Source organism: Fulmarus glacialis, unplaced genomic scaffold (assembly GCF_000690835.1).
Source record: "Fulmarus glacialis isolate BGI_N327 unplaced genomic scaffold, ASM69083v1 scaffold2210, whole genome shotgun sequence".
Lineage (NCBI taxonomy): Eukaryota > Metazoa > Chordata > Aves > Procellariiformes > Procellariidae > Fulmarus > Fulmarus glacialis.
In genome coordinates, this window is record NW_009188145.1 from 1 (window position 1) to 25,330 (window position 25,330).

Genomic DNA, 25,330 nt, shown 5'->3' on the forward strand with positions numbered 1-25,330 from the left:
GGTGAGGGGTGCCCCTCCCCGCCCGGCCGTTGGCGGGAGATCTGAGGGGAGCGCGGTCCCCGCGGGGCCCTTACAGCCCCTCACGCCGCCTGCCCCGCTCCTTTAACGTTTCTGGGGTTTGCATTGCGTGTTTCATTGTATTGCTTGTAATAGTTAATAAGTGTTTGCTTTATTTATCTGGGTTGAAATTTGCTTTCAAGTATAAATGGTGCATCCCCCACGAGTGTTTAAAGAGGGAGCGGTACTTCTCCTGGATCTTTTTTGCTTATGCCGCTTTGTTCTTTATTTCGAATTTAGCTTTCAAAGGTTTTGGATCTGCCACCAGAAAATTTAATAAAGTCCATATCTGCAGTCCCTGTCTCCAAAAAACGGTAGTGTTTACATTTTATCTTGCAATGTTATGTCATGTTTTATTATTTTCTGTTGTCCTTATTATTGCAAGAGCTTAACAGGTTTTTAGGGAAAAAGAAATACAGAAAAAACAAACCTAAGCTAATATACCAATGCAATTATAAGAAGATACCTAAATCTAATGAAATAGCTGTATTTTTTCAAGCAACCTCAAAACAAATATAATTGCTTAAAAAGCTGTACAAATTATAGGCAGTGGTTGAATGGCAGGTGTTTCAGCATTAATGATCTGAATGTGAAACTGCTTAGAACCAATGTGAAGTTATAATGGATTTTTTTTCAGTCTCCTGCTCAAGACTTGTAGTGATGTTAGCAAGTAAATCGTATTTATTCATAAGCATTATTTTTGTTTGTTCTGAAATGGTGTTTTCACCATATCTACTTTCTAATGGTATTAGAGCAAAGGTAATATTTGGCCTTCTATTGCAACTTTCTAAACATAGTGAACTTTCAGGTATCTGTGACTGGGTTATGCTTGGCAATTAGACTTGACATATGCAGAGTCAGCTTGGATCTGCCAAATCTACCCATCGTCTCAACAGGTTTTTTTTCCTGATTTTCGTATGTTCTTTTTTTCAGGCATGTTGCTGATTTCCAACTTTCCATTGCTTCTGTAACAGAAGACAGTTCTAGTGATTGCTTAGCACAAGACCTTAATCTTCAGGCTCAGAAGCTAGCTGAAAGGGTATGCTAATGCATTAATCAAATATTTATGCAATAACAAACTTACAGACTAGAGGTGTAACAGGAATCATAAGGTAAATAGTATTCTTTATCCAAGCATCTGTTTGGGCCAGAGTAGTTTAATGACTGCACCTAGTGTAATTGTACACAGAATCTTCACAGGGAATTGGAGACGCAGTTTTAGTTAAGGTTCTTGTGAAATTACTGTTTTTAAATAGTTTGGGAGTAAATAATATTTGTGAGGTTAGGAGGGTATCTAAAGGGTATGCCATGGTCTGTACTGTTGCCCAAAACTTGAGGAAGAAACTGAGTATGCAGTGGGCTGGAAAACCAAAGACTACAAAATCCAGCACTGGAATGGCAATGGATGAATTTAGCCTGTGGGACAAATAGGCCAGACTTTCAAATCCCTAATTGCTTGAAATTGAGGTTTCTTAGAACAGCAATTTTTTCAGGTGTGTTAGTCTGGGAAATGGCAGCTGAGATGTTGAGACTAACTACAGCATAAAGAAGTAGCATGCAAAACGAGGTCTACTGAAGTGACAAACCTTGAAGGAGGGGAAGGAAGTAAAAGTTTGGAGAAGTTGGCATGCATAAAGTTGAACAAAAGTGGGATCAGAAAGGTGATGCTGAGGTTCGAGGGATCATTTGAGCTGAAAAAAATCACTTACAATCTAAAAATATGTTGCTGATGCCAATGCAAGGGAGTATAAACTATGAAATTGTGGCAGTTAGTTGCAAAGAGGAGCTAGATCGAATAATGAAAGTGCAAACGATTCTTCATCTGCATCAGAAGAAGCAAGCTTGAGAAGGAATTAGTTGAGTTGCTGTATGATCAGGAGTTAAAAAGGACAAATAAAAACAGTTCATAGAATCATAGAATCGTTAAGGTTGGAAAAAACCTCTAAGACCATCAACTTAACGCCACCATGCCTACTAAACCATGTCCATAAGCGCCTCAGCTACACGTCTTTTAAATACTTCCAGGGATGGTGACTCCACCACTTCCCCGGGCAGCCTGTTCCAAGGCCTGACCACTCTTTCAGTAAAGAAATTTTTCCTAATGTCCAATCTAAACCTCCCTTGGCGCAGCTTGAGGCCATTTGCTCTCGTCCTATCGCTAGTTCCTTGGGATAAGAGACCAACACCTACCTCACTACAACCTCCTTTCAGGTAGTTGTAGAGCGCGATGAGGTCTTCCATGAGCCTCCTCTTCTCCAGGCTAAAGAGTCCCAGTTCCCTCAGCCACTCCTCATAAGACTTGTGCTCCAGGCCCTTCCCCAGCTTCGTTGCCCTTCTCTGGACACGCTCCAGCACCTCAGTGTCCTTCCTGTAGTGAGGGGCCCAAAACTGAATACAGTATTCGAGGTGTGTCCTCACCAGTGCCGAGTACAGGGGCACGATCACCTTTGTAATCACAGTTGTAATACTATTGAGAAGCTAAACGTTTTCTCCATGTCATTCTTCACTACTGAGATGTTGAAGAGATCCGTATCTTGGACCCATTCTTGTAACAGATGAATATTCTGACTCAGGTGAAAGAAGAACTGATGGTGCACAGATGTACAACCAAAAGTTCTGAAACAACTTAAAGATGATCTAGAACCATAAAATAATTCAGGCTGGAAAGGACCTCAGGAAGTTATTTTTTCCATCTCCTCCTCAGTGCAGGTTGCTGAGGACTTTTGAAATCCTATCAAGTTTTGAAAGCCTCCTAGAATTTGACAGCCTCCCTGGGCAATCTGTTCCAATGACTGTAACATCATGGTAACAATTTTTTTCCTTTTGTCTCATCTGTCACTTTAAAAACAGCTGCTGTTCCCAGGGTTTAGAAAGCTGCAAATTGTCGGTCTCCTTTATTGTTTGTGGCTGCTTAAATAAACCTGGGACACTTAGCTCTACATCTTTATGTGGAACAGCAGTTGTAACAGTAAAAAACAGACCATCAGTATAAGCCCCAAAACTGAATAGACCATGCTGGTTAGACAAAGAAAAAAAAAATTCCATTAATCTCTTAGGAATGTTTTTTGTTGGGTAGTGGATAAATGAGATGCATTTATTATAATTTATTTAGACTGGTCATGTCATCCATAAAGAAGGTGAGCAGTGTAGAAATTAGCAAAATATGACCACATATCAAAAACTAGCAGAGAGACAGAAAAATGTAGGCAGTTACCAGTTTTTGTCATGGTAAACCGTTGATGGAGTGCCTCAAGGTTCAACAGTACGTTCTTAGTCACTTCCGAGGAAATAGGTCGCAATACTTGAAATACAGATATTTAGGTTTCCATCTCTTTTAGAAGAGATGGAAATTTTTCTTGTTGACTAAAACAGCCTAAATGATAAGGCAATGTGATACTAAATGAAGCATAATGTGCTCTGATGGGCTGAGAATTGTCTGTCAGAAAGGTCAGAATTGTCTTGTTTCCATGGGCTTTTGATTTCATCTGGCTGGTTGGTTCTTGTTTCATCTTTGGACTGTTAGTTCCTTGCGGAAGGGACATTGTGTTGTGGGGTTTTTATGTCCCTGTACAGCATGGTGGCATTCTGGTCAAGCCTTAGGCACGGGGAGATCTGGTTACTAAAGAACCACAGGGCACTTGGAGGAGAGGTTGTTAGAGCAATGGAGAGGCCAGATGAGCACTCATATTAAAGAGAGATAAAAAGCACTGAGATTATGTAGAAAACGTTTAGCGGAACAAATGGTATGGAGAAAGTCCAATGGGAATTTCTGTTTTCTCTCTGCCCCGTAAGTAAAAAGGACCTGGAAATTCAGAGTCAATACAAGAAATACTTTTTCATGTAGCTTGTGAATAAACATTGGAATTTGTTGTTATTGGAGCTTGTGAAGGTTAAAGAACTTCAAGGCTAATCACGATATCATCTCCTGGTTAAGTTAGTGTCTAAGCTGGAGACCTAGCATGGGGGTAGAATTTCTTCTTCATGCTGATGAGCTTCAGTAGGAATGTATAGCTTGCCTCTCTCACAGATATTAACCAAGTGATAAAGTGATTGTGTCATCTTTTTATAGGCTTTCCATCCCTCTTTTTTTTTTTTTTTTTTTTTAGACAATTTCTTGGCAATGAAAGACAGCTAGTTTAATAAGAAGCTCTCAAACCTGACAGGTTGAGATCCAAAGCTCTCAGCCTGTGAAGAGACCAAAATTTGTGTACAGAGGAGGCTCGCATTAGGGATTGGGTGCCCAAATATTCCTTATGCATTCAGAATTTTCAAAACGTGCCATATGGAAATTGTAAATGAATTTTTTGATAAATTGGCTTTTAACATCTTTATTTTGTATCACTGGATACTGCAGAACATTGTCATTAAAGTCAGAAACGTCAAGAAACAGCACTCCAAAACTTCTGTCTCAGGTTTTCTTTAAGACATTGATCTTGATTTTTTTTTTTTTTTTTCCCCCTTTTTTTTTTTTCCCTAAGTGCTGTCAGGTACTGTGTAAGCTGTGAAATGTATCTCAACTTTTGTGTGTACAAGGAGATCAACTACTGCTCCCAGTCAAAATAAAACACAGACTACACATGCAGGGACTGAAGTAAAACATATGTGTGACATTTCAGGCTGAGTTACATTCAGAGCTATTAAGCATGGGTTGGAAATAATAAAATCATTCCTTTTCCAACAGGATTGATTAAATGATCAATTTGTGATTACTTCAAACCAATAAATAACATTTAATGTTTATAGTGGATTAAATTAATATTTATAGTGGATTGAATTACAATTTTCCAATTTACCTGTTTTCATGTAGAGTTTCTGTTTTGTTTTGTTCTTTTAGCTAAAATGTGATGCTGTAGTGAGTGAAATCAGCACTGGTCCAGGAACAGTGAACTTTACGATAAACAGGGAATTATTAGCAAAGGTGAGTACTATATTTCAGGTGCATTAAGGTAAAAATAAATTCCTCAATATAAAATTATAGAATACTTACTGTTGTCTTAGAAAGGTATTTTCTATGTAAAACTGTCTTTTCTAAGTTCTCCTTGAGGATCCCTGTTACTGATTTGTTATGTAGGCCTTGTTATGTAGAACATAAAGCACTGATAATCGTAACTCCTCTTTTTCCTCTCTTTTTCTGCTTTAAAAGGCTTGGTATCTGCTTTGAGTTTCTACAGTATACAACTCAAAAGTTTTGATCTTGCATGTAAAGATTCTTGTTTAAAATAGAAAAGGATGGTGAAAAGATACCTGAAATAAAAGCATTTGATAGCAGATCTATCATTACATACTTTGCTAAAAAAAAAAAAAAAAAGAAAAAGGAACATGTATTCCTCAAAGTCCAATGCCTGTCTGAAACTGAACCCTCGTTTGTTAAACCAGCAGCTTAATGAAAGGAAGATACCGCCCAGTCCGTAAGAGTAGTGTCTCAGTTGTACTCTGTCTGAATTATTTGCAAGAGCTTCATAAAGATAAGTGGATGGCTGGTACTGTTAGACTGGGGACTGAATGAAAGCTTTGCTAAGCCAGTTCAACTAACTTGTGGAGCAAGCTACATTGTGTTGTTGTTCATGACCTTAACCTATAGGCTTAGCAACTCTTGTGGAAAAGCATGTTGTGGTCTTAGAAAATCAACCACATTTGAATTAGGGGCAAGAAATCAGGTCTCACCTAATACTGGTGAAGCCCTCTTCCTATCAGGACTTCCACTGAGTCACTTAGGCTTGTAGTCCTCTTTTCCTGAATGGTAAGACCCTTTCTTCTTGTGAATTGCTAATGCTTAGGCCTGCCTATCAATCAGTTGCTTTATCCCTTTAATTTTTCATTAGCTATTTATAATCAATCCGTCTTGATAAGAACATAGCAGCTGACTATTCACTGAAAGAGTAGTTTGAGTGGTAAATTTTATTCATGGACAGAATTTCACAAGGTACTTCATCCGTAGGGATTCTAGTCAGTTTAATGATTGAAGCAAAACTGTGTGTCTGGCCTAGTAGAGTTTTGCTGGAAAAAATGTGGAATTAGGACATATAATTTTGCATTATGTCACTGAGGAGAGAGGAGGAGATAAAACCTAGCTGTGACTTTCACTGATACGGAGAATTGGTCTATAGGTAAATTTGATGATTTCTATGTAAGGTTACCTTCTTAGGTGCCGTAGTAAGAACAGAATTAAAAGTTTTCTACAGGAGCAGTTCTCCTCTTTTTTTTTTTTTTTTTTTTTGAATTTATTCATTTATTCCATATCTCTTGCAGAAGAATTTTAAGGTGATTTTTGGAGGAGAGAAAAAGAAAAGCTTCCACTGAATGGAATGAGATATCCACTTCAGTTCACATTGTTAAAGACCTCTATTATCTTCAGGAAGTTTGTCCAATACATACAGCTTGACATATTAGGTTTTGTAGCGCATTGGCATCTGTGTGACAAACTGAAGTATGTAGGGTATGTACAGGGTCTTACCTTGCTGTATGCATGCTTTACTGATAATATAGTCAGCATAGGATTCCTCTTCTCACAAACTGTGTTCAAGCTGTTAAGGAAATATTTTAAGGCATTTTACACAGTCTCCATACATTCAAAGTGGACACACTTTTGTAGGGACTGTTCACAGTGTCCTTACAGACTTGTAGGTGAGGAAGGAAGGGGTGATTGGACACATGAGGATTGAATAGTTGAGTATCTTTGGCAGTAGAAAGGAGTAGGAGTAGAAAGCAGACTGGCTTTTGGTGCCTAGAAAAACCTAGCAGTTTTAGTAGAATGTGAATGTATTCTTTTTTCCTCTTCCTGCTACAGAGTTAGGTGACTTGGTAGTTCTGAGGAGACTTAAATTCTTGCAGAAGTCTTCTGTTTTTCTGTTTCCCCATTGTATATACATGCTTTCTTCCAATGGGAAAGGAAAATAATATTAGGCAGATGCTATTCCTAAAATCGAATTTTTTCTCCTAATGGAGAAATACAGTGGACAGTGATATAAAGTAACTGGAGAAAGGTAGAAACATTAATCTGCCTCATGTTCTAGGACAAAGAATGAAAGCAGTTTAAATTTATACTACCAAAATTAGAAATAGCTAAGCCTCTTTTGACTTAAACCAGTGTCACTTAAACCACTGGCTGATGTTTAAATATGCTGTTAGGGTTATGAATGACCAAAGGTTCCATGAGCTGTTGTTGCAGTCTACCTGCAGTGAACTGTAGTTGTTTTGTCTCTTAAATTGGCTTTAGTGATAATCATGAAGGCTAGAACTCCCGTACTTCTGTGTGAGATTTCCTGAAGCGAAAGAAAATGTGTTCATGTGCTATTCAGGTGATCTGCATATGCGTGGTAATGCTCATGCAGTCAGAGCTCATGGGATTTCTTGCAGGCCCTCAGTCACAAGGAGTGTGTGGGAGGTCTGATGTGTCCCAAAGGGTTGGACCTACGTGATCTGGCTGTGCTGTGCGCAGCGGGTGTCCCCTGTATTCACACCATGACAAAAACCTTGGTTATAGGACAGGACTCCTAGGAATTTCAGAGAAGTGGCCAAACACCTCAAAGTGTGCCTAGATAAGATGTATTTGTGGGAAGAGGACACTTTTGAGGAAGCCCAGAGGTATGGTATGTAGCTTTTTTTTATTAATTGAAAAAGAAAAAAAAAAAAGCCTGTTGAGAACATTTGGCTGCGCAATGAGCTAAATTCTCTAGTCAAGTTTACTGCTCATAAGCTCTCCTACTTTTTCATCCAATTCTATGATCTAGTTCTACAAGGTACTCTTTTTATTTTAAAATGTGTTACCTGAATTAGGAGAGGTGAGGGTCCTGGTTAGAACCCTATTTACATGGGAACTCTCTCATTTTACATGAGGACACTGTTGTACCCACATTCTTGGACTTAGTTTCCTTTCCTGCCCACCAATTACCCCCGGGTTACTCTGTTGCCCTTTCATGTTATGTAACTAAAAAATGATAAAAAATAGGCTTTCCACTTCCTTTTAAGTTTCCACCAAAATCAGCCTTGATCTTCACCAAAATCTCTGCTTATCATTTCTCTATCTTTTTAATTGATCAGATGCAGCTTTCAAAAGTTAATGGCATTTTCATCTGCATATGAGATCTTGTTTGCTTGGCAGACCAGCCACCTAATTGCTAACGTGAATAAAGGCTGTGGGTTCAGACTCTTGTGTGACTAGTTAACAGTTTTCCCGATCATGCTTTCTGTTGTTGAAACATATCTTCCTTTTTTTTTTTTTTTTTAATAATCGTTGTGGTTTAGACTGTGTTGCAGCAGGTGTTGAAAGATGGCTCAGAGTATGGAGTAAAAAGTGAACTTTTCTCTACAGTGCCTAGACAAAAGGCAGTGATTGAGTTCAGGTAAGCATGTGTAATGAGTCCTTTCAGAAAATTGCCTTGTCTGCTGATTGATATTTTGCTGATGGATATTCATTGCTGTAATGTATGATGCCTGTGAAGTTAAACCATGTTTACAGTATTATATTCAGCTGTATTGATACTCCAATATATTTGCCAAGTAGAATGTAAGTTATATTTAGGGAATTGAGGCTTTTTCCCAGAATATATTTTTGGTATTTAAAGAGTTCATACCTCACACTGCCCTTCACTAAGAATATTAGTGCATAATAGCATTCAGTTTTTAAGTCAGCTTCTTTTATTTTGTTATCAAGAAACATGATCTGAATTTTCAGCCACTAACCCATTTCTTTTTTCACCTTAATACCTTCCTCCCTGACTTGCTAAAGCAGCCAGGCATTTGTCTTGCAAAGTCTTCTCAATTGTTGGCCCCAAAATTTCTGTCCAGTGCAATTTTGTTTACGGTCACCTGCTCACAGAATGAAAAGTGGCTGACTCAGATCTCTTTAGGTATAAATATTTTTGTTCACTTATACTCCCTCTGTAGGCTTCCATAGTCATGGAAAGTAAGCACTTGGTTTTAATTTGGAGGGTGAATTTTCATAGCTGAACTTCCATTTTATTATCAGGGGCAAACAATTGTGGGTACGGGGTTTTTTTGGGGGGGGCCATTGTTGGTAGAAGAAGATGTGATTTTAGTTACTGATTCTTGTACACAAGGTCCCCTGTCCTGGTATCAGATTTCTCTCTAATAAAGGTGTGAAGAGAATGAGTCGTATGTCCAAAACAGGTAAAAATTGAGAAGGTAGTGTAAGTCCTTTGTCACTAGTATACTTGGGTTTTGTGGGGTTCTTTGTTGTGGGGTTGTTTGTGGTTTCTTTTTCCCTGTAACATTGGCTGTTAACTGATACTAGAGGAAAAACTGGTTGGATAGGAAAATTTGCTGTCTAGAACAGAAGCTAATCTGGGAATTTTAAGGGAAAATTGAAAATGGTGGTTTTATTTCAGTTCTTCTGCTGTATGCATGAGTTGAATTCTTTTGACTTGGTGATCTGGCAGTCTTGTAAATTGAACAAACATTATTTGTGAAAATTTGTTACAGCTCCCCTAATATTGCCAAAAAGTTTCACATAGGACATTTGCGTTCCACAATAGTAGGTAAGTATGCATTTAACCGTGTCCTAAAAGAGCTTCTTTGTCTTCCTGCTTCACTTGACAGGAAACGCAGCTAACCTTTCACTCCTCTAGTGGAGTGGCCGTGTCAGGCTCAACTTGCTAATTAAAAACCTTTTGCTCATTATGCAGTGAAGAAAAGAGCGTGGTGTGTTGCTGGCAGATTTATTAAGTCACACGTAATATAGTTTTATGACTCTGAACATTAAATGAAGTAGTTTGAAATTGTTCTACAAAGACACCCAGGGCAGTTTTCATTGAGGTGTTATGAGAGTTCTTTGAATTTTAAGTTTCCAATTTGCACTGGACTGCAGAGCAGTCAGGTAGTTATGTCTTGGTGGCTGACTTGCAAAAAGCTTGCTTTTATATGTTAATTACTTTATGCCAGTATTACTAACACAGTTGCTGCAATTTGTAATGGAATAATTAATAAGTTTATTATGCAGTACTGTAATGGCATATGGAAAACATTATTTCTCCCTCCTTTCCCTCTCTCACAATAAAAAATAGTAGGTTATTAGCAGAAGATCCTACAGCATCTGCGCAGCTAATAATGTATTAGTTTTTGATTATATTTCATGTATCATGTATAATTATTAATTACATAAAGTTAATAATTCTGCCTTTTCAGGGACTGATAGTTGAGTGAAATTACATAATTTGGGCTCTCTATGTTCCATTTCTGCACCCTTTGCTATAGAAAAAAAACACATTCAAAAATAGTTCTGTAGATCAATGCTTGTCCAACAGTAAGAGAATGAATTGACTACAGAGAATGGAATTGAAAGTAATTGCAAGCTATAATATGGTGTTATAATAGAAGAAGAGAAAGCTTTCTGCATCCTTTTACATCAGTATTGTAATAAAAAGTTACCCTTGAAGCACAGGAAAACAAAGGAAGGGATGCGGGTATTTATTCTTTGTAATTCTATGGTTGTAGCTAAGCTCAGGAGAAAGATGAAGGGTTTTTGTTGTAATAACAGTTAGAACCAAGACGTGCTTATGTGATACGGTAAGTTTGAAGCGTATCGGACACATAGTGTGTTAAGTGCAGAGCTCAGTACTACTCCAGCAGTTTATAGAAATTCAGGACTTGATGTTCTCTATTTAACGTCACAGTTAACAGCAGTTTGTGAATTTTGAGTACTTGCTTAACATCCTGGTATGAGGTTGCCTGACTGTCACGGTAATTATGTATACTGCCACATATTTGTGAGAATACAAGACTTTTTAAAGTGTTTTTCACGTTCATATATTTTGCAGCATGTGCATGCATATACACATGTGTATGTTTTTATCACTGTTGTATGAGACACTTTATGGCACCTTTCAAATGCACGGCCTTTCTTACCCTGCTCAGAATACTATTGCTTTTAGTTGTGAGGTATTTTAGCAAATTCTGTGGAGTAGTTCATCTGATTGCTTTTCCTCTTCATTTTGAATACAGATCATACAAAAACAGAAAACTGTTTTGTTGGGATGAGAGACTACCTACCAATAATAATACCAATTTTGTTTCCTTACCAGGCAATTTTATAGCAAATCTCAAAGTTGCTCTGGGACATGAAGTAATAAGAATAAATTACCTTGGTGACTGGGGCATGCAGTTTGGTATGTTTTAATATTTGTTTCTCCTGTTCCCTTTTCTACTGTATAATGTGGTCTAGGTTTCCAGCTTCAGTTTTTGCAGGCCCATTGGATTCACTCTGAGCTCATAAAGAGTAATACCGTATTGCCATGCATGTAATGTGTAGTTAATCTCCTTAAAATACAAACAAAACAATCCGGACTGATTCATCAGCAGTGTGACCTATATACTACTGTTTAAGAAATAACAGGAGGAAATTTACGTAACAGTCCCTCTGTCCCTCAGTAGCTCCTCTCTCAGATTATGTAATTTGGGGTTTATTTTTAAAGGGCAGTATAAATATTTTCTGAGTGTGCTAATTACACCTTTGGAGCTCTCATAGCTGAACAGACTTCTGTTGCTGCCTCCAGATAAAATGGGTACATATTACCATAGCTGTTGCATGTCTACTGTGATACTGTCTTCCTTATTCAGATTTTGCATGTGTAACAGTTGTAGAAGAGTAAGCTTGCTAATTTACCTATGCCACACCTTAACACACAGCAATAGAATAATTGTAACAAAATGTGTATTTTATATTTGGTTGTCTTGGTGTGTATTGTGGTGTTTTCTATATCTGGTTTTTTGTTCCCTCTGGAAACTAGCTCATTATTCATAGATCATAACTTCCACAGCAACTGCATTTTGGCAGGTTGAGGCCCAGAAAGTTTGTATCTTTGAAGATGTACCAACACTTCCCCCAAAATATTCAGTAGCAAAAGAGAGGTGTGTAGGTGGAGAATGTGCAAGTGAATAGGCCCTAGAAGAGTATCAATCTTGCATGCATGTGCGTTTGCATGCACACACATAAACACTCCCACCTCTTCTGAAATGGCCATCAGATAAATGAGGACTGAAAAATCCTCTCAGGTGCAGCCTAGCATGGCTTGAGATTTATTCCCTGCCCAGAGATCGTTTATGTCCGATTGCTGGATCTGTAAATATCCCTCTTATATGGCAATTGACCCATCCATAGGATTCATAACTTTTTTTATTTCTGTTTTTAATCTTGCATTTTAAATTGATCCATATTCTCCTCTTCTTTTCTAATTTCCCCCCAAATGCTGTTTTTGACATATTTTTAGCCATTTAAAAAAAGGCAGTCATTGCCTACTTCCTCGTTCTTGAAAGCTGGTACGCCTGTGAAAACTGTGAAACTCCCCCACATCTTTTGCAGTAGGTTCTGAAAACAGTGTCCATATATTTATTTTTAAATGGCAAACACAAAGTGCAATGCCTATTAAGTGGTCACTTTTGCTCATTCCAGCCCTTATGATGCCCCCTCCAATTTCGCTGGTACAGCTGTTTATGGGGACATCAATGAATCAATTTTATGAACAGAGCTGGGTTAAAAACTTCTACTCCATTTATGTATTCAGATTCAGCAGTGTAGATAACATAACTGAAATATATTCAGTTCTACCCATTCTCCTTCTAGAGTAAATTTCTGGGTTTTAGACAGTTGACTGTGGGAGCGGTAATAGAATATTTTTTTCCTTTGTTAAATTATTTCCTCCGCAGCTCGTCTGATCCTGTTTCTGATCAAACAGTAGTTTATAGCAGAGCTTTGCTTCACTTAGGATTTGTTTCATAGGAATTGAATACAGAATGAGTTCGCCTAAAATTCAGTAAATTTCATCATTGCGTATTTCATTCATTTTTGCCCCTTAGGCAGAATTTTATCACTATGCTATTGTATAATGAATGTGGCAATGGCAATTAAGCAATGAAATGCAATGTAGTTAGAGGGCTTCTCAACTAACCTCATTCACTCTGTCTTTGAAGATACTAAATTGTACTCCTAAGTCTGAATATCAGGAATTTTATGTATTTTAATACAAAGTTCCCTGAGGGTATAAAGATCACAATGCCTGTTATTTACATGTATACCTGTTGTCCAGCGCACAACTGCTAGAATCATGCTTTTGACTTAGTAGTTCCAACTGTTTCTTTCAAAATGGGTGCTCCCGTCTTTATTTGGGCTGGCTCAGCTTAAATATATGACAGGTTTTATAACAAATAATATAGTCATGCTTCACAAAATTATAGCATAAGAATATTATTATAATGGTCCTTTCCCAGAAGCAATGCTATAATTAATGATCTGTCAGCATTTCTATTACAACTGCTATTGTCAGAGGCTTTAAAACGTAATAATTGAAAACATATTTTGCTGAAACATGGCAGAGAAGTTCTCAACCTCTAGGCAGTTGTGGGGCAGTTTTCTTAAGGTAACAAAGCTTATGCAGTCACACTGTTTGTCCATCTGTCTTCCTGTCACTCTGCTTCTAATAAATTTTGAACCCATTGGCCAACTTCAGCCAGATCTGACAAAGAAAAATGTCTCCAAGAGAATAAATATTTCTTTTGGTATTGTGACAGTTGGCAGCCGAGTAGGGATAGAAACACAATGTAATGCCCTCTGCAAGAGAAAGTTAACTTCTGTGTTTAGCCTGCCGGCTAACCAGTCAGCACATCTAAGTCAGAATCGGCCCCAACACATGCTGCATCTGGCCAATATGAGTGAGTATAACAAGGGCTGGGGATAGTTTGGGGAAGACAGAAACGTGTGGAAGGATGTGTTTGGGTTGGATAAAAACTGGCAGTCTTGCTGGGGGTTGGAGTGTGAAGCCAACACTGAAAAGTGGAATATGTAGGTACACTAATATCTAAGAGAGATCATTAGGAAATCAAGCTCTGATTGCTCATAGAACATGCTGTCCTTGAAACTCCCTTTCAATGGGATTACACTCATTTTATTTCCTAAACACTAACTTGTTTTTCTTACTTAAATCTGCCATGGCTTCTATCACACTCAGTGTTTCCAAGAGGAAAGTTCTTGAGATAGTGCTATTTGTTTAGTTGCAGAGGGCTTTTCAAAGGGATACCTGCATACCTATTCCTCAGATGCTGCCTTCACATCAGTCCTGGTCCTTGTCAGCTCAGAGGACTGAGATGGCCTTAAAAGCAGCCTCAGAAAATCTAAGAGGCTTCAGAGTTAGTACTGCTAGATTACTGAATGAGTTAATGGGCTCTTTTGATTTAGACAGTAAGACTGGGATTTGGATCTTGCCCTTTCAGATGGCTTTCGGAAAGTGCAGAAGCCAAGTCGGATACGTGAAAAAAGCTGCATATTCTCAGCATGCAGCAAAAAGTTCTCTTGAAAATATTGCGTGAGTGGTATGTGGAATACCATATTGTGTCCCAGTTTCTATTGTCCTTGAAATGATAATACTGTTAAGGGAGGCAGCAAAACAAGGAGTTTTGAGCACGTTCTGTTGCTGGACAGTTTCCACTGTGTGGCTTCTCATTTACAGCTGGTTGCTGTGTAAAAGGTAATTTTCTCTACAAGTCCAGAAACAGAAATTCCATTTATAAGGAATTGAAAAATCATCATAGTATTTCTTACTAATTTCTAGCTATTATAGTTTTGGTTTTTTTCATGCAGTGGAATAATAGGTTATGCTTTTGATTTGTTTTTGTAGCATACACCATTATATTGTTTAAAAATGTAAGGCATTTCTTTTATTACATACAATGTTAAGACTAGACTTGCTTATGAAAACAACTTAATCAACAAAACAATATACTCTGGGCTGTTGTTTAACTCTGTATTTAATTGTTATTCAAGGTTTATTGGGTGTTGGTTTCCAACGCTTTGGCAACAAAGACAAGCTAAAATCCAGTCCTTTACAACACCTTTTTGAGGTAAGTTCAGAGAAGACCAACTAGGGACTTCAGAGGACAGTCCATTTAACTTAGCTGTCAATTTTCTACAGAATGGTATGTCTGTCGGGTCATGATGAGACTCATGTTGGATTTAAATTCCCTTGCTTGAAGGACCAGTGCTAGCCTGGGCCACGGCAGTAGAGACAGTTTTCACTAGGCAATGGCAGCAGAAAGATGTTTCATTAGGCTGAAAAATATGCCCCATGAGGGAGGTAATTATATGGATACTTAAGTTGCATTGATTGCTGCTACCACCACAGCCAACTTGACTGATATCAACTATCTTAACTGGGCATAGGTGACCACTGAGCTCACTGTGGTATCTGCAGTGGAAATGGTGTCTCGCATCTAATGCTGTAGTATGTTGGTTACCAATGTTGTGAAAAGAAGTGGCATGTACAGTGTAAAAATCCTCTTGTTGCTATTATTTTTAGAGTAAGTAATATTTAATTTACATTGCTCAATACACGATTCACTGTGGTTGAGGAAAAAGATCTTTAAAGTGTTTTGTATCTAATATGGAGCCTTAGCATATATAGGTAAGGAGGACTGACCGTCACTTTCCAGAACACTGTTCTGGCTCTGCAGAATGCTCTTCTTTCTTCCCTGAGTGTGAAAGAGCCAGGAGCATTAGAAGGTGCAGTTTCTGCTGACAGGCATTCAGGAAATGCCTTTCAGTGGTAGGGAAGGCTGTTTCATTGCAGGAGGATGCCCTCTCAGTTGCCCACCACGCCCACCAGCATGGTGCAAGTGCTATAGATTGCATTTCTGTGTGTCAGAGACAAAACTGACTCCGTGGACTGTCCAGGTTAGCAATAAAGTTTGAGGTAGTTTAACAAGCCTTGTTGGTTTACTCCATTCAAATATGCCTAATATCATCTGAGTTAGTATTTATTTCTTCCTCTTTACCAGTTCCTATGTCACTTCTTGTTTCATACAGTGCAATGAGCAAAAAACGTTTCATCAGTGTTTTGATACTTGTGAGTGATCTTTGATTGACAACCGTGCTGGGTGTAACACGTATACGATACGTGAGAGAACGTGACTTATATACTTACCCACACAAATCCAACAACCATGAGGATAGGTAGACAAAATTTTCTGAATGGCTAATGTTCAAGCCCTCATCCTTTAAAAGAAAGATCTTTTGTGTTAATGGGGCTTTGACAGGCTTCTTGTGTGGCACTGTCAAGTGTTCTCTTATTACAAAGCTGAACTGTGCTTCACCCTCTGAGCTGGATATGGGAAGTATTGCTACTGCCGGTGTTCGGACAGTGTATCACAGGATAACTGTGATAAATCTATTTACTGACAAAGGAACAAACTGTTTGAATACTTGGATACTCTACAGCTGAATACATATTAGGCAGATTGTTTATGTGGCAAAGTAGCTGATAAATCTGTTTACTGACAAAGGAACAAACTGTGTTTGAATACTTGGATACTCTACAGCTGAATACATATTAGGCAGATTGTTTATGTGGCAAAGTAGCTCCTTCTGAGTTTGCCAGCTTCTTTGACATAGATAAACTTTGTTCGCTTATTCCCTCATCCCTGAGGCCTGCTCAATAAAATTGATAGATTCTCAACATGGAGGTGTTTTAGAGCTGTCGGACTGATTTAAAGAGACGACAAGAAGTAGTCATATTCTTGTGGTTGTGAATTGCTGCACATTATTTAATTTTTATTTATAACTTCAGTCCATTCTTAGGATTTAAATTTTTAATACTTGAATTTTGCACTAAAGCTTTAAAATACCATCTATTGCAGTAGTATGTAGGCTTTATGACCTTAAAAAAATTACCTTCAAGTGTAGAGAACAGGATTCAGTCAAGCTGCAAAAGGTTCTAAGAAAGTAGTTGTTTGAGACCAAATTAGTTTCTCAAATATTCCCAATTTTTAACTGTTTGTTCAGCTCTATTCCTGGTTTGTATCAAAAACTGAGATGTGTTTCAAAGTGGTGTTTTTTCTGCTGTTGTGTGAAACTAATCTTTCCTGTAGTTCGTTTAAAAAGAAAATTTCCATAGCACAATTTCTGTATAAATAAATGTATAGACAAACGTACCTTTCCAAACCTCTTTGCACCCTCCATTTTGGTCAAGAATCAGATGCAAATATACCTTTTGCATTATTTTTGCTTTATAACATCAAAGACTGGGGATGGGGTGGGCGGCATTAGAATGTGTGAAGCTACTGATGGGGGAGGGAGAACATTGTTCTTGGAAAGGGTTGAATTTTCCCTCTACTTTAAATTTCTTTTTTGTGGCAGGACTAAGCAAACATTAATCTTTGAGGCTTGTCAGCAGTACTGCCTGTTAAAATCTCTAAAAATCTTGGGACATAAAAGGAAGGGGAAAAGTTCAAGAGTTTTGCTGTAGAAGTTTTTTTTTTTTTTTTGATAGGCGGCACCCATTTCGAGCAAGGTATTGTTGACAAACTCCTTGTCTGAACATTGCAGGAGTAAAGTTTTTATAATTATTCATTTTTTTGTCAAGATCACAATGATTTGGGGATTAAAACTCCCTTACAAAGACTTAAAAGTTAAACAGTGTTGAACTATTTGGGTCTAAATACATAGTGTAACCACTAGTTAATTTAATTATTTTTCAATAGTACTTTAACTTTTTAAAAACTTTTCCATGGGCTTTCAAAATGCTATATGTGGAAAGCAAGGAATCATTGTCTGGGCACATATTTGGCCTTTAGATGTAAAGGAATATTTTATCGTAGAATAGAATCATAGAATATCTCAAGTTGGAAGGACCCATAAGGATCATCGAGTCCAGCTCCCTGCTCCTTGCAGGACTACCTAAAATTAAACCATATGACTAAGAGCATCGTCCAGACGTCCAGACACTCCTCGAACTCTGACAGGCTTGGTGCCGTGACGACTTCACTGGGGAAGCTGTTCCAGTGACTGACCACCCTCTCAGTGAAGAACCTTTTCATAATGTCCAATCTGAACTTCCCCTGATGCAGCTTCATTCCATTTCCTCGTGTCCTGTCACCAGTCACCAGAGAGAGGAGATCAGCACCTCCGACTCCGCTGCCCACCTTCAGGAAGTTGTAGACTGCGATGAGGTCACCCCTCAGCCTTCTTTTCTCCAAGCTGGAGAGCCAAATTTGTTGTACATAGATAAAGTTGGCTAATAAAAGAGTACGTAATGCTTTTAGCAAACTGACAGTGCATATGTGTGTGTCTAGTCACGTGTTGACATTTATATGCTTGACTTCAGTCACAGAGAGACAGCATGTATTAGTATGGGTGCATAGTACTGTAAGTAAGTGGCTTTTGGATCAGAACTGGGTTGGGTTTTTTTTGAGCTTGTAAAACATCGAGTCTTATCAACTTCGTGGTCCTCTGAAGAAAAGTCTCGGCTTTAAGAGTCTGTGATGGTTTCCCTTTCATGCATAAATTAGTTCTTCTGTATTCTGCTGCTGCAGTTTGTTTCAGTGTTGTGAAGAGGACGATAGTGACAGCAGTAAGGAGTTATGGCCTTAGTCTTGTTTCAAGATAAGCTGCACATTTTTCTATTGGAGTTTGGACTACTCTCATTCATCCTTTAAATAGGAAATGTATTCCTTTAACATGGCTTTAAAATTTTGATGTTACAAATGTCATCTTTAAATGTATTTGTATTGTTCTTGTAGAACTTTGCTCTGCTTATTTTTATTGGAGGAGAGGATTATACTTCTTCAACCATTATATTTTAGGTATATGTGCAGATTAACAAAGCAGCAGAAGATGAAAACACAAAAAAGCTGGCTAAGGATTTCTTTAGAAAACTGGAGGAACATGATGAGCAGACATTGTCACTTTGGAAACAATTTAGAGACTTCAGTATTGAGGAATACATCGGAATTTATAAGGTACAAGTCATCCACTGCTTTTTCTGTGTTGTTGTTAAAATGGTCTCTTTTTATCTGTTGCTCCATCAGTCTAATTGACAGTGCACAGCACCTTTTCATCCAAGAGACTGCCAAAGCAGTGATCTGACTGAGGAACAGAGGTTGCTGTATTGTTGTCAATTCATTGCCTTTCCAGTAAACTTTACAGTATTGTGGGGAAGATGTTTCTAAATACGCCAGGTTATGCCCCATTCTGTTTGGAAAAAGCACGGTAGTTGATTTAACATCTAAGCAGACCGTCACTTTAGTTGCTGACAGCCTAGATACATTTTGTTTAATGGAGTCCATGTAATTGACCCTTTGACTAATTCTCCCTTCTCAGAAGCCCTGAAGCTAGGAGTATGGTGCTAGGCAACAAAGCAAATCAGTGTTAGATAAATACTCTTCAGTTTTGCTTTATCTTTGAAGTCAGCAACAAGCCACTAAATTTAACAGTTTCCATGTAATAAATTTTATTAGGAGATAACTCTGTTTTCACACTTCTGATCTAGTATTATAATGCAGAGCTGTGTATGTTGCATATTAAATTGAGTGTAAGTAATTAGAGCAGCAGGAGTTTACAACAGTAATCAGTGCATAAGTTACCTGCAGGTTGAGTTGAGCTAATATACAGCCATCTGTTGCATACTGTAATCTCGAGAATGGAGCTGGTGTCCACTGTTTCGTGGGAGATGTTTGTGCCACTGACCACAAAATGAATCTTATGAATTTGGGAAACAGGAGTGAGATACACTTACTGTCACTGAATCCAGTCTCTTGGTACTAATACTATGTAATCTTACTCAAGAGTCCATCTGAAAACCAGCTAGTGTTTTTCTTTCCCACATTCTTGCAATGAAATTCTGGAATGGGTGCCCAGTTTTGATGGGCTTAGACGTTTTTTTCTAACTTGCAGTTACAAAGAATTTGTGACTCGTTTTATACCACTTCCTCCTTCTAGTATTATTCTTTACTTAAAATTGCATTTTTCCATCTTCTTCCTCTTGATGTATTTGTAGAAATTGGTCATGTCTTCTCTTTTAACTTTGCAATCAAGGATGAAAGAAGTGGCCTTGCCCCTTCCTCAATGATCCAGATAAGCTGGCTGTGTTTTAATTTCTTCCCTGAAACATATCACTGGATTCATGCTAAGTACTCCAAGTTAAGATCTCCTAAGTGAGAGACAGCCTTGATAAATTCTAGTGGAAAGCTGACCTGTTAGGGTAAGTGGGTATTGGGCTGTGTATGCAGCTGCAGCATGATGGTCGCTCGTCATTGATCACATGATGACTGGTACAGCTAGATCTTTCTCTCCCGATTCCTTTTCGAACTAGTAAGTATTGAGCTGATGGACTGACAGCTTTGTTGCCCTCATTTAAAAACCTTGTCTTTTGTACTATTACATTTTATCTGGTTTCGACAGTTAAGGTCATCCTATCTCTCCTAGGTGTACCCTCAGCATTCCTAGTAATGGTGATTTCTGTGCGCTCAGCAGTGTTTGTGAGCGTTTTTCTATTTCTTGTAGCATCCTTTTAAAATATTGGTTTCAAGTCCAAGTAACTTCTCTGCAGTCCACTGGTTTTGCCTCCAGCACAGCAAGTTAGAGACCTACCTCAAATTTTTTGTACTAATTGCTCTCTCCATTTACTCCTAATTTCTCATGAACATTATACCCAACACTGTATTAAACTCAGGGAGATGCAGAAATCAATTAAATCAAAATCCAAACATCCTTTCCTTTTAACAATGAAGTGACATTTCCTGGAATAAAATTAATCTTTGCACTCTATTTGACCTGTGACACAGATCTATCATCTGACTTAATTTGAAGAAATGATTAGCCTCAATCTAACAATGTTTCCCTTCTTTGATATTCTTGGAACTTTTCAGCGTCTAGGAGTGCACTTCGATGAATATTCTGGAGAATCATTTTACCAAGAGAAATCCCAGGAAGTTCTAAAGATGTTGGAGGATAAAGGACTCCTTCAGAAAACAATGTATGAACTCATTATTCAATCTATTGGTGTAGTTTACTTAACAACTCAGTTGCATTTCAAATGAAATACGATGAGTGAGGTGTGTACGTCATCTAAAGGGAAGAGTTTTCTTTAGATGGTTTTGCTAGTTGTTCTTGTAGAAGGCCAACAGGATTTGTGCAAACACAGCTAAAAATTAAGTTTGCCTTAATTTTGCACAGAAGCCTGGCCGTGATAAATTAGGTGCAATGACAGTGTTCAACTCCTAATGGCCTTTTAGGCTGTTAATTAGTTTGGTAGCTGCATGTGCCATTTAACAAGCAGAATTAGATGAGATCCTTGCCTTGATGTGCTGCCTGGCTGAACTGGGACGGAAGCTGTGGTCATGGAGTGCAGCAGCATGTGGGCAGATGGCTCCTTGGCATCAGCAGTGATGACAACAAAGTTAGAGGAGCGGTCTTCAAAAAGACTTAAGGGATACAGTCATTCAAAGAAAAGAATGAGATTGTCTAGAGTGAGGGGGTTTCTATGGCAAGAGGCCTTCATTTTGGTTCTGACCTCTATCTCACCTGAACTTTACCTGTGTTTTGGATCTGGCTCGCAGTTACTTCAGTGTTTTCTCTCAACTTATAGAGAAGGGACAGGAATTGTGGATCTTTCAGAAAAGAAAGACCTCTCATCGTTTTCCACCGTCATGCGTAGTGATGGGACATCGCTTTATATAACAAGGCAAGTAAGCTCATCTGTATTTCTTGCCATTTGTTTTGCCAATAAACTTTTGTACATGATTACATTTGTAACTGATAGTACAGGTTTTGAAGCTTTTTATTTCTGGGATGGAACACCTTGACAAATGAGTAATTGAAACTGGAACTAGCAATGTAACTATGATGGGATGAAAATGGCTCAGGAAAAACAACTGCTTTTAAATACTTTTCTTCCCCTTAAGCAGTCTGTAGTAAATCTCCTCTTTCCATAAATCATAATATTTTCTCCAGCTACTGACTTTGAAAACAAAGCTGGGATCTCTTCATCTAATAAACACTTGCCAAATAATGAAGGTTTTAGAAAGACGTTTGCTTAAAATATTTATTGGCAGTGTGATGCTGAAAAAAATGGCTTGTTCAGCCATGTCTTCATTGACTCAGTCAACCACCAGCACTGTACCATCAATTTTATCACTGTTTTCCTGCCTTCTTATCAGTATCCTAAAATTCCTCTTGGGTATTTTAATGTGGAAGCCTTAACAGTTTCTTTGTGCCAGTAATGTAAATAAATCAGATGTCTAGCCCTCAGGGTAAACTGTGTACAGCGTTTCAGGACAAGGGTATTAGAGAGATGCTGCAGTCAATCCTGCACATTAGGGAGCTGCTAAATCCTGTAGCCAGGTAGAGGCAAGGCTGCCACTGCTCCGTGCCCACAGGTCCCACCAGTAGTGAGGCTGAGCAGCTGTTCCCAGTAGGCACACAAATGCACACGCATATACGCACACAGCCAGCCAAACAGGGCAACACAGACAAAACCACTCAGCACAAATGGCTTCATTTTGTTCCTCTCTGACTGATTAGGGTGAAGGTCTAATAGTGTGAAGCAATATACATGTATATATGTGTGTATATATACATAAATGTATGTATGTGATATATATTATCTACCTAAGTAATATACATACGTATTGTATGTATAAAGTATATATACACAATGTGGATCTCTCCAGTAGCTGAGCTTCAACACTCAGTCTGCCCATTAGCTGGCCCCTGGATCCCCAGGTCTCCCCACTTGCTGGCACCTGGGCACGCGAGCCCCCAAGGCCCATAGCCCCACTCCAGTTGCTGGTACAGACACAGTGGATGCCTCCGGTAACTGGGCTTAGACATGCGGTCCATCCAGCAGCTGGCCGTGGATCCTCACTCTCCCCTGTTGCCTCCTACGTAGAGACACAATGTACACAGGCGGGTCTCTCAGTTAACCCCCAGGCCCCATGGTCTCCAAGAGTTGGCCTAGACCCCCTGATACAGACAGTACAGACTCCTCTGCGTGCCTCATCTTTGAAGACACACATGTACCTGGGTCCCAGGGCACTTCACCTACTTGCTGGCTGGTTCAGCTTGATATTTGCTGTCAATCACATATGGACGTGTGTGCCCTCACTCCAGTTGTTGGCAGCAGAGACACCTTAGCCCCTATAACCCATGGTCAGCAATCCATGGTTGCTATCACTTAATTTCACTTATCTCCAGTCACTTCAGTTGCTGGCACCACAGATATATGGCCTATGTGACCTGTAGTCCCCAACTCCAGTTGCTGATACTTAGACCTCCAAACACATGGGCACACAGAAGAGGAAAAGTTTGAAATGGAGTTTAATAAGAAGACAGGACAGACTGTGCTGATCAGGTGCAGGGCACAACCGGACAAACATACTAACCAGCAATCCATTTACAAGCCACCTGCCCTATCTCCCTCTCTTTTCCTATCTCTGATTTCTCCCCTAAGCATCCCATAATAAGTCCTGTGCAATTGCAAATGCTTTTTCTTTGCATCCCATGTCCCTTAGGCAGTAACCTCCCTCAGTCAGAAGGTGGTCCAGAGTGGGTTTCAGACTGGAACATGGGGTTGATGGCTCTCCTGTGACAGCCCTGGGAGGGGCTTGAGCACATTGTTTCTCTGTACTACTTGTGTGTGCGAAAATGAGCTTTTTATCATGTAATCCAATGCTGAGCACTGGGTTAGTTTTCCAGGAGAGGGTTGTTTCTCTCAAGTCTCCTGGTTGATTGATTGTCCCAGTAGGCAGACAGAGACCAGACTTACTCTGTGCATAAGAACTGTTTCCTCAGTAATATTCGTAACTGGTGGTTTAAAAAAACATTTCAGACACGTCATGAACAAAGTATACATGTCCTCTTTTTTGTGTAAGGCATACATTGATCCCTCTAATCTGGCAGTCCTCTTCCCTCCATAAGAGTAGATTATTTTCCCAAGAGGCAAATAATGAGGTATGTTTGAGTGAAAGTCCAAATAGTTTCTCATTATCTCTTTCAGAGATCTTGCTGCTGCTATAGACCGAATGAATAAGCATAGCTGGGATACTATGATTTATGTGGTGAGTAATTCTAGATTCACCAAACACTTTTGAGCCTGACTCTCGCCAATAATCCAGGGGGCCTCTTGCTCCCAATATGACTTTGGCACGTGGTATTTTTGGCAGTAAAAAAATAGATGCCCTTACTGCCCAGCAACTGTGTCTCAATATGGCAGTGTTTCTTGGTTCTGTTTCAGTTCATGACCCACAGAACAGTTGAAAAATCAGCTCTGGAGTTACTCTGTTTTAAAAATTCATTGCAATTTGTTTTAAAGGAACTTTTACTCAACTGACATTGTATTTTCTGTATAAATGTTGTAATTAATATTTAAACAAGTTAGAAAAAGCTGTTAATGTTATAAGGAGTTGTAAAATGTTAATTTAGAAATTTAGAAATTAATGTTCTAAAATGAATCTAAGTCTACTCTGAAGTCCTGATATCTTATCTGAAATGTAAATTTTTATGGCTTTGAACAGTGCCTTGGTTTCATTATGTAGAAATCGCACATAAATTACTGCTTAATCAATCTGGAGCAGTTGTAGACAGGGAATATTTTTGTGTTTCTTGGTTTGATTATTTTGCTCTTTAACAATTCCAGCAGTATTAGTAACAAATAGCAGGATTATCTCCTCACTTGTGTGAGACTTTTTTTGCTTTAGTATTACCAAGGACATACTACGTGATGCTTTTAATTTTTTTTTTTTCCCCATATTTAGAAAAAACCATTTTTAAAACCATGTTCTATTATGTGAAGTCAATTAATGACCCATGGAAAAAATCTGCAGGTTTCTGGCATGTTCTTTGTGGCGTGTTTGGTAATGCCGATAAATCTTCTCCGGTGCAACTCTTTCAAAAGCCAATATAATGTTACAAATACCATGATTTAGGGGAGGGTGAGAGATCAGTAAGCATAAAATTAAATACCCAGATAGTTTAAAGTGCTACTTTTAGTTAAGTCACATTCCTCCTTTTATTTTCAGTCTTCAGGAAGTTTCCACTAACTTGTCATTCCCACAGGTGGTCATAGAACAGGGGGGGTTTTTTGTGTTTTTTGGGGCAGGTTACCTCTACTGAATGGAACATAGTAGATTCACTGGCATCGAAGACCAGTGTGGCTGTGAAAGTGCAATGCATTAGGAGCTAAGGAAGCTTCCTGCCTAGTTCATGTGGTTAGGTAATTATTTATATTTTGTTTACCATGAGGTAGTAGGGACCAAGGGAGAAGAAACAATTTGAAAAAAAGAAAGTAACTGCGTGGGTATTTTGCACAAATTAGGATAGGGGCTGAATGTTAAGCTAATGGAGTGAGCAAGTACAGAAGCAGTAGTCTTGAGCTGACTGCCTGCTTATAGCTGAACTCCAGTAACTGTTCACTTCCTTGCCTGGGCCTCCTTGATCTACTCCTAGTCCAAACAGAGAGGCAGCAAAACCAGACTGTGGCATGATCGATGGGACCAT

General features: G+C 38.7%; 1 protein-coding gene across 1 annotated transcript in view; it reads left to right on the forward strand.

The window, feature by feature from the left end:
* Nucleotides 1–297: 297 nt before the first annotated feature.
* RARS2 (arginyl-tRNA synthetase 2, mitochondrial) overlaps nt 298–25,330 on the forward strand; it is a gene marked incomplete at its 5' end in the record, with an annotated part of 39,813 nt that continues 14,780 nt past the window's right edge. The window contains 11 exons of the mRNA XM_009577297.1: nt 298–371; nt 991–1,096; nt 4,892–4,975; nt 8,302–8,399; nt 9,499–9,554; nt 11,097–11,180; nt 14,828–14,904; nt 18,640–18,795; nt 20,704–20,810; nt 21,423–21,518; nt 23,832–23,892. Coding sequence (XP_009575592.1) covers nt 298–371; nt 991–1,096; nt 4,892–4,975; nt 8,302–8,399; nt 9,499–9,554; nt 11,097–11,180; nt 14,828–14,904; nt 18,640–18,795; nt 20,704–20,810; nt 21,423–21,518; nt 23,832–23,892 — 999 coding nt within the window. The remainder of the gene's footprint in view (nt 372–990; nt 1,097–4,891; nt 4,976–8,301; nt 8,400–9,498; nt 9,555–11,096; nt 11,181–14,827; nt 14,905–18,639; nt 18,796–20,703; nt 20,811–21,422; nt 21,519–23,831; nt 23,893–25,330) is intronic.